A 15,413-nucleotide genomic window follows, 5' to 3' on the forward strand; every position below is an offset into this window, starting at 1 on the left:
TTATACTGTGTTTACTTGACTAAGATACTCATCAATGGATCATCCTTTGATTTCAATCAACCAAGTCAAGACAATGAAATTAATGAAAGGTACTTAATTAATACAAGTGTCCATTTCCTTTATGAACTGATGAAATGACACTAACAAGCCTTTAATAATTTTAACTGATTATAATGAGGAATGACTTCAACATGCGGTATTTTGCTACAAATGAACAATAACACCAAAAGGAGTGGTCTGTGTTTGCATTTAAACGATAAATTGTATGTTTTGATCAAATTAGTTGAAGTTGTATTCAAATGTGGCATGTGAGTGTGATTTGGATTTTTAAAATAGCTTTAACAATTTTTTCAGTCATAACACTATGATGTCTGCAGTGTGGCAGTTTATAGTGATGTCAAAAACTGGGGCATCATGCCGCAGACATGTAGTATCATGTCCCACCCAGTCACATCAACCAGGCACCAGGCCTACCAGTCCTAACACTAACCTCTTGATGCTGAGCACCATGCAAGACAGCTGTAAGTCTCATTTTTATAAGTCTTTGGTATGACTCGGTTCGAACCCACGACCTCCTGCATCTAAGGCAGTTGATCTAACCACAAGGTCACCGGAGCAGTCGATCAAATGTGGCAAGAGAAAACATTGTCAAATGTGGCAATCTTTTCTATCTGTATAAAATGAGTTTACTAAATTATCTTTGTGGTTTCTACCAATCAATGAATTTAATGGCCAATGAATAACAATTTTTATGTGAAAACTGTATGATTCCTTCTGTACAAAAAGTGGGACCACCCTTTATTGAAAGAGAAAGGTCTCCCTCCTTCAAAACACTATTTAATTTTCACACAACCATGAAAACTGATACCTGTGAAAATAAAAGAATTAATTATGGATAGTGAAATAAATGGGACTGATGTGGATAATTATTTCATTGCTAAAGATAACTTGCACAGCAGCCCCCTCCCACATATAAAAACAAAATAATTTTCAGTCACAAATGCCCTTTAATGCCCATTCCAGCTATATATAAAGACAGAAAACATTTGCAATCTCATGATGGCTAATACATCACAACCTGTGAAATTTGTGTACAAAAACATTAAAAATTACACAAAACTTGTCCAATTTTACCTGGAATGGATCAGTGAAGATAGCAGATTTGGGTGGCCCATCTGTTAAAAACTCTGACAGAAAGCTCATCAATTTCTGTGCCTCAAAAGCCCGAGCTCGTGGCGTATTGACACCCTCAAGCTGGTCCCCAAGGTGCACCACTTTCGTTGCAACCAAATTGATTCTTTCATCCAAATTTTGAAAGCCAGCATAAGAAGTCTGAAATGAATGAAAACTAAATTGTATTTGTAAAACACAAATATCCCAGCTGCAGATAGAAAACAAAGTGTAAATACAAAAACAATTCAAAATTTTTAAAACTAGTTGAAAATATGCTATAACAATATGAAAAGCTATATGCATTCAAACAAGAATAGCCAGTGTTGCTATGAAAATTTTAGTAAACAACTACTAGGTACCCATTGATCTTTATGACTAGTTACCCTGGTACCCAATCAAAGGGAAATTATATTAAATGTGAATAAACCTGGACTGCTTTGTTGTAGGTTGACACGGGCATGAATGACATGCAAAAGTGTATTTTTCAGTGGTCGAAGTGTACAAGATGGTGATGTCAAATAACACCCTCTGTTACTTGCCACTGAGCAAGTATCACTTGTGCCTCAATCAAAGGGTTGTCATGTGGGAAAACCTGATAAGAGATTAAGGTCAAATATTTACTGCAAGTGGCAGACCTCAACTTGGCACTGAACATGTGCATGTATTAAATTCACGGCTGGATCAAAAGGATTGTCAACTTGTAAACCAAGTGGCTGTTGCCTTTACATGCAAAGGGTTTATGGGGCCACTGGTATAGGTACTGGTACAAAACTTGTATATGGTAAATGTGTACCCAATGGCTCAATTTATTACCCAGGCTATTAGCAGTACATGTGATTTGGATTTTTAACATAACTTTAACAATTTTTCAGCCATATCACTATGATGTCTGCAGTGTGACAGTTTATAGTGATGTCTAGCACTGGGCATCATGCTGCAGACATGTAGCATCATGTCCCACCCAGTCTCATTATGCTTACAAAAGGCCAACCAGTCCTAACACTAACCTCTTAATGCTGAGTGCCTGGTGAGCAACTGCTAGTACCATTTTTATAAGTAATTTGACATTACTCTGCTGGGGTTCGAACACGCAACCTCCAACATCTGAGGTGGATGATCTAATCACTAGGCCACCAAAGCGGTCAGGTTATTAGCAATGGGTTGTACCTGAATAACTGGGTACACATTCACAGCTCTAATAACCAGTTCAATATGTTTACTTCAAGTGTCTTTTGCTCAAATGTGCAAAATAGTATGTGTACAAAAATTCTAAATTGTTGTAATGGCCTGAAAATGTAATTAATCATTTCATCCATATTTGAATACAAAAATGCATCCAAATTCCAGTTTACCTCAAATGGTTTTTGCTTACTCGGGTTAAATATTATATCCAAATGTGGTTTTAATAAAGTGCATTATAGCATTCTTACAAAGTATATTAAAGAATGGTATAGCATATAGTTTTTCCATTAATACTTGTCTAATAAAATATGGTAAATTCCAAAGTATTATTTAAGACTATTAAATGAAGAAAGACTTCGTTTATGAAGATAAGTTTGCATTTTACAGGATAAATGACCAAATGTTGAATTTCTGGAAGTTTTCATACTGTGAATGGTTGGAAAGAGTTGTTTTATTTTGTAAATAACTAATTCATGATAAACAAGGCTCAGTCACAAATATTGTGATTTTTCAGTTATTATAAACTATAATAAAGGTCAGTCACCAGTTTGTCTCTGGGTAATCACTTTGCTGCACTTGCCTTAAAATAAAATGACCTTGCAAGTGCTGATGTGCAATTAAATACAGATCAACCAAATAGTTAACTAATCAATCAATCGATTAGTCGATCAATCAATCAAGTTACATTATAATACATACCAAATGGTAGGCTTTTAGGTTCACAGCATACATGAGCACATGAAGTTTGTTACCTTCCTAATATTTGTTTTTATTTTTAAAGACCTTAAGTTGGGTAATTTTACCAAATTTTCTATTCATTTGTGCTTTGGTTGCATCTTAATTGCTTTTGGAGTTCATTTTTCTCGTGTTCCATTTGAATTCCATTCAAGTTTACATTTCAGCTATTATTTCATCCTTTTCTTTTGAGGTCACAGAAATGAAATGCTGACTTAACATTTATGGCTTAAATCAAACCCTTAATTCATCTGAATCAAATATCTTCAATTTTAAAGAGTGCTTAATGGAGAGAACAAATGTTTAAGTATTTTGTCATCTCTGAAGTGTACTTTAACCAAACAGCAAAATCATAAAATGCAGAAGACAACACTGAATTTACAATAATAAAATACAAGAACTACAACAAAACAAATGTAACATATAGTTGTGGAGTATTTTATTTCCCACTTTATTGAATTAAGATAGTAACTGTACAGATACAAACATCTGTGGTACTGTATATACTCGCATATAAGCAGAATAATTTAGGAACAAATAAAGCCCGGGGGGCGGGGGGGGGGGGGTCAGCTTATCCGCAGGCCAATGTCTAAACAGTTTTTAAGTCTTTTGTTGACTACTGTAATGGCTGTAAAATCTTGGGACATTAAAAAAATAATTTTTTTCCAAGTCCTAAGACATATGCATGTAAAAAAATCATTTTTGGTGTCCCGACACTTATTTAACTGTTATAAAGTACTATGATTGATTTTGTTATTATTTTGCATGTGCATATTTTCTGATTTCTCCAACATGAAATTAAATAAAGGTAAATGCAGACTTCATAATTTGCAGGCCGGTTGAGTTTACCCAAGAAACCAGGCTGAACTATACTATAATGTATAGTACTTACAGTGCAAAGCGTGCATAGCGTCACTTAAATCCTTATTTATTCCCAAATACATTAGATGCAGATTTTGCTTTATTCATTGTTTCGACCAAATTGCATTCTTCCACATAACATTTCAGCTAGTCCTCAACAGCTGTTTCATTCACGTTGAATCACGTGCTCACAAGTTACTCATTTTCAATGCAACAAGCGATCCTACAAACTGAGGTAATATTTATGAAAAGGAACACACGTTTAATTGTACAAGGCATATAACCAGCATAACTTACATGTTCATGAAGGATGGTAATAATAAAGGCTAAAATTTTCATTACAGAGCAATTAAGATCATCATCAATCTGTGTTAGTCTTGTGTTTTGGCTGAACAACATCGTAACTTTCCACAAAATGGAATGTTTGATGTTTAAATGTCTCCTTTGTTGATAGTAAGCGAATTTGTCTTTCATTTTCCAACAGCAATACAGGCCAGTTAATCATTAATTCATTCAGACCCAGCACTGTTATCAGTATCTTTGCTGCTATGCCTCAGCAGCACTAAGCTGTGTCTAGCTGCTTGTGCCCCAGAGAGTTTTTATCTTATTGGAAAATTCTGTAAACATCATGCACATGCATTCACTTTTACCTTAATTTCTCTTTTTATATCCAATCAAAATCAATGAAATTTTTCAGCAATTATTCCAAATGAATTTGTCTACACAGTGATGTATTTTTTTTCTTATTTGTCCAAGTCTTTCACAACTTATTTATACACTACTTACAAAATTATTTGCAACATTTTTAGAAATGTCATCAGTCCTATCATCGTTGCTATCAGCATCCTCTTTCTGATGATGATTCAATCTCAGTAACTTCTATGTCCGAATCTAAATCTCGCAAAATATCCAACTGCCGAACATATCTTTCCTCTGCTTGCTCAATAGTTTTTAGATCAAACCCAAGAAACTCTGCATTTTCACTCTCATCATCATCAAAAATCACTCTTATGTCTGCCATCATTTAAGATTTTTCATGAACAGAACACGTGTAGTGAAACTACTCTCAATTAGTAACCCTTGGCTTCTAAACAATTCAATTTTGTACAAACGAAAGTAAAATCATTTCTGATTGGTTTAATACTGGTCTGATTCTTGGAGAGAAAAAAACATTTGTAACCAATCAGAGACATTGTATCTAACACACATTCATCACGATTGGAGACAGAATCGGCCAGTGAATGCAGTAAACAAACCATGACTACAGGCGAGATCAGCCATTGAATGCAGAAACCGGATCACGCATACAGATGGGATCAGAGCTGAATGAGTTAAAATCCTGAAACTGGCTTGTGTTAAGAGGGAATTTTGACAGGCAACTATACCAGTACATTGTTGTGTAATTGCCTTTCATTCCATAATATTAGCACAATTACCGTAGTTTTGTAAAATGGGATGTAAGGCATACCTGTAAACTTTTCAAAATCCAAGTAGGGAGACTGAATAAAAAAATAGGGAGATTGGGACCTAAAATTGGGAGGTTTTTTTGTGGCATTTTTAAAACCTTGGTTCCACTAAGTGTTGACTGATCTTCCGGGTCCAATATGCGTGAAATTCACAAAAGAATGCACTGTTTTTATCTTGTGGCGCCCCTTTTTTTTTTCCCCAGGACATGCCCTATTTTCATATTGTGGTCATCTGTGGCCAAACTGCACAATAGCTAAAGGTTAATCTTAAAAAAAACAAGCAAGAAGCTAGTGCGACTAATTAGAAACTAACCCTGCTTATTGATGCAACTATTTTGTGAAAACGACTGGCCCTTTGTCATAATTCAAAGAAACCATGTTCTACACTACTGTGTGTTATGCAAGCACCAGCAACTGATTGGCAAATAAAAGATTCCCAATTTTGTTGAACTAAAGGTACCTAAATAGGCAGTCTAACAGTACCGTACATGTGGCCACTATTTTCCCTTTGTTGTATATCCGACATTATTTCCTTATTGTCAACTCGTAAGGCATTTAGTATTGTTTACAATAAAATATATGTATTCTGAATTAGTTTTTTGAGGACAGATATGTTGCGTGTTTTGTATTTTCATTCATTCTTTTTAATTTAACGATGGTAACTAACATTCGTATATATGATATAAAAATGCCAGGTGTTCACTCGTGTAAGTTTCTTTGATGGGAATGGCGCTATAGCATATGGAGTTACAGCATTCTTCATGATCATTCTTGGGATTGAAATTAATTGTCAACAATTTTATTGTTGTGGCTTATTTTTATTCTGGTTTATTTCTGATTTTTGTATTCTTGTAGAGGTAAAACAAAATGTAAATTTACATGGATAATGTTTATACATAACATTCCATTTACTGAGGAAGCGAATTCTTTCTAGTAATGTAATTATTTCACAGACCGACCCTTAGAATCTGGATTTTTTTCCCCTCCCAGCATGAAAGTTGACAGGCAAGGTGTAAGGTCGCTTTCATCAAAGTAAACTACAGCTCAGCTTTTATGGCATTAGCATAATTTTTGAAGCAGTATTTCTGAAACTTCATTATTGTATTTTGGATATAGCATTCAAGTTAGTGCAGTGGTGCCCATGATTCGATTCCAAGGGATGTACTTTCATCAGAATTTACTTCATTCAGCGCATTGTTAAACCTATAATGTACACGCCTTGGCGCCATTATATAAATACGTTCAGTAGCCTAATTGAGAGCGCTAAATCAAACCGTTTTGTTGTTTGTTGTGTTGTCATATTGGGACCACATTTTAATGAGTTAGGTATTTACAATTTTAAGGCAAAATAAAAATGTAATTACTGGTGCACTGATATAAAATGTCCAACCCAGTAATGCATAAACAAGCAATAATTGAGTCAAAAGGGATACACTGATAGGTAGTGTTACAGCAACTTGCGAATGCTCAATTCTTGTCATCATTCATAAAAGTTATACACAAATCTAAATTGGACAGAACAATAAAAAAAACAGAAAATTAAATAAATTACTTTTCAAACAAGTTTATACCATTTTTTTAAAAAAAATAATCATAGATGCCAACCCAAGATAAGTATACTTGTAATTTATGTTAATATAAGTTTGCCTTTAGAACTTACTGCATGCATCTTATGATATCACAAATTTGTGGGTCGGCTTATCCGCGGGTCATGCACTGTTTAGTGTTTATACCTATTCAGTTTGGAGAGTGGGCTTATACACAAATGGGCTTATAACCAAGTTTATACAGTAGTTGTTATGTCTGCTTTGATAAACAACAATGGCATAACTAGTCAAGAGTGAAAACTTATCAGTCACTGTAATGAATCTGGTCCTGGATAAAGTGATTTTAGTAGCAGCCTTCAAAAAATCTTTTTTTTTCAAATTCTTTCATGAATGTCATTTGTGCTGCATTTATTGTTCATTGCTCTACATTCTGCATTTGTGCTTTCCATTTTCTTACAAATACATTTTTTAATTAATTTGCATTTTACTATAAAACGACCTATTCCTGGTTCAGAGTGTGTGTAAACTTGGAGTAAAAATCAAAACAATAACAGCTACATTAGGTCAAGCTAATAATTTGGAATAAATATTTGAATCCATGGATGAGATTAATATAACAAAGCCACCAATAGCTGTATGACCAGACTGACAATCATTAATACTTATGATCTATTTTTATTCATGAAATAACAAACTGAAGATTTTTGGGTTTAACTGAACTGAAACATGTTAATACCAGCTTATGTGACACTACAAACAATTGTGCACGAGAGAATGATTTAAACACAAACCATAACCTAGAAAAATTGAGCTCTATGCAAAGGCAAACAAAAATCACTGAATCATGAAATATGTATAAACTGGGTGTTCATGTCAGATGAACAGGCATATATGTGGATGGACATCATCAATTTATATATCAGAATATTATGTAATTGAGCCAAAATTCTTTCCCATGTGAAAAGGCAAAACAGAAATCTTAATCAGAGGTCTCTCTAGGATTTTAAAACTAGGAGTCCAGGACCCCCATTTTGGTAAAAATAGGAGTCACACCAGCAGAAGTTGCAGTCCACTCCCAAAGAACTATGCAAATTAGAAGAACTACTGGTTGCCACTGAGTTTAATTTCTACATTCTTTATAACACTGACAAAGCTCTTGTTTGTCTATCAGAGTGAGACTAAATTTTGTCAGTCCAAAGAATGTCTTATTCCAAGCACTAAGCTAGACATCACACACTTTCTTACACTTAGCTAGTGTCCCATCAAAACTATCAGTTCTAGCAACTTGAGTACTCTTCTGAATCTCACTAGTCTTCATCAGTTTGCCATTTAACCCCAAAATACTTATCCAAATTTGTGAATGGCATTTTGTCCAAGTCTCAACATGTCTTGATTCTGAGGTCACGGGCACTGCTTATTCCGCTATGCTCAGAAATTAACACAATGATAAAATATAAATTTGTTTATTTGATGTACTCTTATAAATGTCTACATGTACATCTCTGGGTCTTTCTGCCTCTGAACTCAATCACAGTAAATATCAATATATTGTCCCACCCAGCTGCCAGTCAAAGCCTTTGAACCTGCCACCCACCTATTGCATCATGTTCTTTTGACATACTCATAATGGCAACATGTACATCAAGAGAACTCTCAGCCACTAAATTATGTCATTGTAAATATCAGCACAGCTAATTAATCAACACATTTTCCCACTAAGCAGGTGGCTGAAGCAGGACGGGCAAGTCTTTGAATTTTTTCCACCCACCTATTACATGGGTACGGAGGACTCCTACCTAAGTGATTTTCAGCATCCAAGATTAAACACTGGCATTCAAATACACGTGATTAAGCGTTTCCGAGACCTCTGTTAATCATGGGCAAAATACTGTGCCAAGGACAAGGCTTGCAGAACCCAGACCCATAAAATTTTACCCAAGGGTTTGATTTCTGTGTCCACACACATGCCAAACCTAGACAGCCAGTGGATAACAAACTTTAGAAAGATACCATAATCTGATCTAAACATCATCTTTAAGTAAGGACTGAACTATTCTACATCACGGGTTCTCAAACTATGGGTTGCAGATGATACACAGTGGAACCTGTCGTAAAAGACCACCCCTTCTGCCAAAACATAATGGTCTCTCATGACAGGTGGTCTCTCATAACATGAAGAACCTGGTCTCTCTCAAGACTGGTGGTCTCTAATAGTAGTGGTCTCAGATAGACAGATTTTACTGTATTAACCATAACAGAATACCTAGAAGCAGATGGGTGCAAAGTGTTTGAGAATCATTGCTCTACATGATAATTCTAAGGAGGTAGCTTCATAAATGTACCTGGTTTTTCTTTTGGAGATCAGCAACTCTCTGCCAGTGTTTCTTCTCTTCCTCTTTACATGCTTCTTCCAGTTTCTCCACCTTTCTCTGCACCTGAACATTTTTATCCTTCAGGTCCTGAATCATCTTCTCGAATGCAGTATGTAGCAGCATGGGATCAAACTCAGTGTGTGAGCTCTTAGCCTTTGTGCCCATTGTTCGCCATGCCAATCGTTCCACAAATTCATGGGTGTCAAAGGGATCCTGAAATAAAGAACTACTGTAACTTACAAGAGTAATTTTGAACAAAAAGACTGCTGGAATTTTAAGAGATAGTGTTACCTTGTGCAACTACTTCAAATCATTTTTTTATAACTGATATAAATACTTTTTTCTGAAAACCTAAGACTGAAGCAAATCTCAACAAAATGTGCACTGCAGTTGATAAAATACCATAAGTACCTAAAAATACTACATGAACGATGTGATCAATCATTAAAATCTGATGCAGTATTTTTAATACGTGCTTTCCAACTTTTAACAAGAAATTAACAAAAATATATGCATGATACTGAGAGGCCATATGGTTTATGGACAGAAGGCTCTGAGCAAAGAACTCTCAGCATCATGTTTGTTATGCATTATACTAAATAATGGTGAATAATGGGCAATCAACACTATCCAGGTAGAATGCCCACCTATGCTGTAGTATGGGAAAACCAGTCAATGATGCAGATGGATCAGGGTAACAAGGGACTGGCATTGTGAAATAAATGGCAATATCTAGTACATGATTTTCAAGATTGTTATGAATGTTCTGGGTTAAATGGCCCAGTCACATTACCCTGATACCAAGCCAACCAGTCCTAAAATTAACCTCTTAATGCTGGGCACCAAGTGAGGCAACTGCAAGTACCATTTTATAAGTTTTTGGTATGGCCAGGGTTGTATCTCAAGGCAGTATTAATGGAATGGGTGAATGGAATACAGTTTTGGCTGCTTTCTCTGTTTTTACAATACCCTAATACCAAGGTGACATGGCAGCCAACAGTACAAAACACTTTTTTCTAAGCAAATAATTTCTCTGTAAGATCATAACAGAATAATAAATCTGATGTTTTACTGGCCAGCTATTCAGTAATTAGTTATGTAACAAAGGAATAAGTGTGTATTCAGGTATTTGTGTGTAATGTGTATGTCTGCTTATATATATATATATATATATATATATATATATATATATATATATATATATATATATATATATATATATATATATGAAAATTACCAATATGCCAGTATTTATGTGTGTATGCATATATCCGCTTATACAGGTATGCATTATATATATATATATATATATATATATATATATATATATATATATATATATATATATATATATATATATATATATATATAAAGAATGCATATAATATGGCGAATAACAGTCCTTTCAAGTGCACTGGATCCAGCAAGGGATCATGTTTGTCAGGGATTGATTAAGATAAATGTAATAACTGACTACGAACAGTGCAAAAACTAGTATCTAGCTAGCCTAAGCGCTTTCGACACTTAATGAGTCTTTATCAAAGGCAAATACAAAACAGACAAAACAAATCGATTTCTAGGTCAATATAAAATTTCTTTCAGCATCTGCAACAAGTCATAGTCATGTAAGTTTTACAAAGACAACGGTTTGTCTGTTTTATTTGTGTGTGTTGTCTATGTATATAACTTGACCAAATTTTTATATAATTTTTTTTTTTAAATTGTATCTTTCTCTTCAGATTTGATAGCTATACATTTTTCCAAATTATATTGGTCTTTAGGAAAAAAAATCCTCTAATCTAGGCACATCCCTTTCCATTTTACATTTATAGGGATGGTGCTGGCTTTAAAAAAGTTGTCGCCAAAAAAATCGCCAACCGCAATATTTTGTCGCCTATCTTGCAAGAATGTCTAAACTTTTAAATTTGTTCACATTTTCATTTACCCACGAATAGCCTCATCCCCATGGTAGCCTCTGTATCATGGTAGCTGTATCTGGCTGACAAAAATCTTGGCCAATTTAAGTACACGTAAATGTAGCATATCAACAACTATACAGCCATGTGCTTACCAGGATAATAAATATCAGAGTCAATTGTTTCGGGAAATATGTTTGTTGACAATGGGATATATATATGTATTAGTTGTGTTTTTTAACAGGATTTTTACTGATACAGAAATTTTCTAATACTGCCATGTCAGCCAATTCTACGCGTCGGGTAATTCTGAGCAATGATACGTCATTTCTGTCAACATTGGATCACGTGCTATTTTGGGTCAAAAATCCATTTTGTATCCAGAAAGAACAATCGTATATTAATTAAGAAAAGTGATATTCATAAAGTGTACAAAAATATCCCACATTTAGACTCGAAATGTACATAAAAATGGCAACGTGAAGACCCACTCCATGACCTTCCTGAACCTGTAACCCAGAAAATTTGATTTACTATGCATCTTTTAGAATAATTCAAATAAATACATTAATAAAAGATGGAAATGTGTACCTTAAAACAAAACTGTATTTTAATCCAAGTTTCCAATTTTGCAAGAAGTTGTCCCACACGTACAAAATCGTCTGCTACCCAACGTGTCTACTTGCCGCTAGAACATAAATTATCAATAAATTCCTCAGCGTATAGTCTGTTTCTAAATTCTGTAGTAATTTTTCCCCATCAACAAAACACTGAAATCACATTACATCCTATCCATTGTTGTTCCTCTTCCACGTAAAAGCTTATTTTTCATAAAATATTGAATTTTACTAACTTTTTTACACAATCGGTTTAGTTTCCTTAATACCTCTTGCCTATTATTGGCATTTTTATGTTGAATTTTGTAAAACTAGCTATAAACCTGACCTAATTACTCGATTGAACTGCTGACAGAAACAGTCCAAAGTAATATATTTCATTTCTGTAGCCCAAATGGATAAACATGGCATCTTTTCAAAGCTATGTGCAGAATAGGCAGACATATCGTGAGTCAGGAAAACAGGGGTAGTGGTATCCTCTGTGTCCAAAATTAATATTATTTTGAACAGAATATTCTGGTGACAATTGCATCTTTTCAAATGGTAAGCATTGCTGTATTTTATTTTTGTAAATTGCTCGAATTCCGTATGCGTTTTGCTTCAATATTGGAAATGAAAACCTTAGGTGCACAGAAATGCTCGACAGCAGTGTGTATGATCAAATACTTGAATTCATGGATTTTTCATATGCATGTACATTATTTAACACAATGTTTCTGAGAAATTTTTACAAAAGGAACATTTATTGGAATAAGACAATTTTATTTCATAAAAATTAATTCATCAGTAAACTTCTGTAACAAGAAATTTAATTAATTGCAATTTATTGTAAAAACATTACACATATGTTAGGCCACACTTCCATATTCAAACTGAAAAGATTCATTCCATTTCTTTTCACCAGTTATTGTTTAACATCCATTTTCAAAAGTGGTTTGTAAAATTATGACATCAGTTTCCAACTATTGCAAAACGTATAAATGTGAACTTTCTACACTAAATTTTTCTTGTTTGCGAGTTAGTAATTTTTTCGAAATTTTAGATTTCGTTATGGTCCTTCAACTCAGTGAGGTTTACCACAAGAATATTTACTGGGCAGAGGTAACACCTTGCATTCCCCTTTTACTAGCAGCTGAAGAAAACAGTGTGTGTGTGTGTATGTATGTATGTATTTATATATATATATATAATCACAACAGCCGCTTTTCACAGTAACCTCGAAAATACATAACACCAGAACATGAGACACTGCTACCAAGTTTAGTTCCATTATAGTAAAAGTCTTTTGCGTCATCTGGTTTCAAATATAGTATACTCAATGCATACTTAAGCGTTTGGAAAAAATACTTTTGTGGGATTCTTATTTGGAAAAATTGCTTTAGACTGAAGTAACAGTGAGAAGGCGGAAATAGTGTGCACGGCGCAGGATTTTGCTTTCTTTCTCAAGCAATACTTGAGGAGAAAATTAGTTTATTTTCTCACCTGTTCAAGCTCTTCGAAAGACATACTGCCGATGACTGTTGTGATAATTTTAGGTCGATCTAAAAATTGTGTATATCCATTATATCCTGTTTATTTCTGTTCATTTTTATGAACAAAGCGTCTGCAAGATGTTGATCGGTTTTCACTATTAGAAATTTCTACGCTTGTGCTGACTGTTGCACCCAAATCATGCAAGGACTACATGCAAGGAGTACATGCAAAGCAACATGAAATTCATTCGTTAACATCATACTCAGTCCTTACTTCTAAAATATAGGATTAGAATGAGTCGCAAGTTTCTACCAGTACTGTTAACACAAATGTCAAATCAGCTGGCTCATGATTGTGATACCTGAGACAACACACACACACACACACACACACACACACACACATCTCTCTCTCTCTCATTTATTTTGGGATTTTGGAAGAAGATTCTTTTCAGAGAGTGGAAAGTGTTTGAATTTCCATTAGGCAGACAAGAGAACTGCCCAGAACTGCAAAATTCGGGTGGGTGGGTGTGTGGCCGGGCATCATCAATTTTAAAGTAAACAAATCTGGATTTGTTATTAAAAAAAAAAAAAATATTAAGTTTGTTCAGAGTAGAAGTTCTGTTTAATGTTTCCATTCTTTAAACTGTCTGGTTTAAAATGCTTTGTTTTGGGCAATGTGGAAGTGGGGGTGACAACTCAGCAAGTGTCTAGGGTCGGCAAATCATCAATCCACTGCTGTTGTAGGGGAGGGGTAGTTTTTGGAGAGTACGTTGTCAAGGGATGAAAGCGAATCATAGCATATTTTGTTTCGGATACAAATTTTTCTTTAGTGGGATTTCTGCTGATATTCTGATATTTTCGGATTGTGAAATGTGACGATCCAACAGCATCAAACTATAAGAGATGAGACATTGCCGCCCTTCTGGGGTTCTATCTCTAATTTTATATGGTATTTCTCAGTAAATGAGTTAGACTGTTTAATAATTACACTACATCGATAAAAAAAAAACACAAATAAGACTCCAATTTATTTATACGTATATAAAACTATTGCTTACTAGTGGACTGATCATGGTCATTTTCAGAGATATATTTCGGGCTAAATTAAAAACCAATGGTTTTGAATGTCATGCTGACAAGAAATTTAGACCAGCAAGTATATTTATTAAATGTGCAAATTGCGTGTAGATTTGATGCAATATTTACAACACTTTGATGACGTCGTCTTTGTGTAGTTGTTTTGAACAACAAATGACTCTACAGACAAAACGCCTAGAAAAACTGTATAAATATATAACCTCCTCATTAAAACAATGACAGACACATTTTGCAAAATGAAGAACGCGGAACTTGAATTTGACCAAAAGAAATAAACAGATAAATAAATAAATATAGATTTTGCTATAGTTAGATATTAGAGACAAGTAAATCCATTAAAAACAAATAAAACAAAAATAAAAAAGTGTTTGCTTTTAAATCTGCTTTTGAAACTTTTAACATCGTCCACCAATATTGATTTACCGGATGAAAGTCTCAAACTTTGAGTAAACTTGGAGTGACAGACGGTATATAGAAGCAGAGTTCATGCATGAGTGATTACCTTGATTAGTCACTACAGCTGATGCTTCCCACAGAGATCATGCGTGAGTGATTACATTGATTAGCCAATACAGCTGATGCTTCTCACTGAGTTCATACATGAGTGATTACCTTGATTAGTCACTACAGCTGATGCTTCCCACAAAGCTCATGCATGAGGGATTACATTGATTAGCCAATACAGCTGAAGCCACACACGAAAAACATCGAGTTCACTCCTATAATTTCTAAGTTCGCCATTAAATAAACGTATTTATTCCCAATCCCAATGGGTTTGGTCAGAAATGAGGTTCTTACTACGTTAGGATTTATCCTGCATGTAAAAGTATACATTGTCATGACCTAAACTGAGTCATTAGTTAGTGTTGGTAAAGCATGAAATGTGGGTCAGTGACCTTGCTTGGTTGTATGGGTGTAGAATTAACAGAGATGGGTCCAATAGTCAAATTTTATGATTGTGGGGTTTTTTT

The 15,413-nt window shown here is 34.4% G+C and overlaps 1 protein-coding gene across 1 annotated transcript in view; it reads right to left on the reverse strand.

The window, feature by feature from the left end:
* The window catches only part of LOC149805502 (exocyst complex component 5-like), a 74,511-nt gene extending 61,027 nt beyond the window's left edge, over window positions 1-13,484 (reverse strand). Inside the window, exons 1-3 of the mRNA XM_089950100.1 lie at window positions 13,352-13,484; window positions 9,307-9,549; window positions 1,135-1,332 (exon numbers count right to left, since the gene is read on the reverse strand). Of these exons, the coding sequence (XP_089806226.1) occupies window positions 1,135-1,332; window positions 9,307-9,549; window positions 13,352-13,375 (465 nt within the window). The 5' untranslated portion in view covers window positions 13,376-13,484. The remainder of the gene's footprint in view (window positions 1-1,134; window positions 1,333-9,306; window positions 9,550-13,351) is intronic.
* Window positions 13,485-15,413: the final 1,929 nt, after the last annotated feature.

The sequence above is a fragment of the Sinohyriopsis cumingii genome, chromosome 2, assembly GCF_028554795.1.
Source record: "Sinohyriopsis cumingii isolate HCF-2022 chromosome 2, ASM2855479v2, whole genome shotgun sequence".
Lineage (NCBI taxonomy): Eukaryota > Metazoa > Mollusca > Bivalvia > Unionida > Unionidae > Sinohyriopsis > Sinohyriopsis cumingii.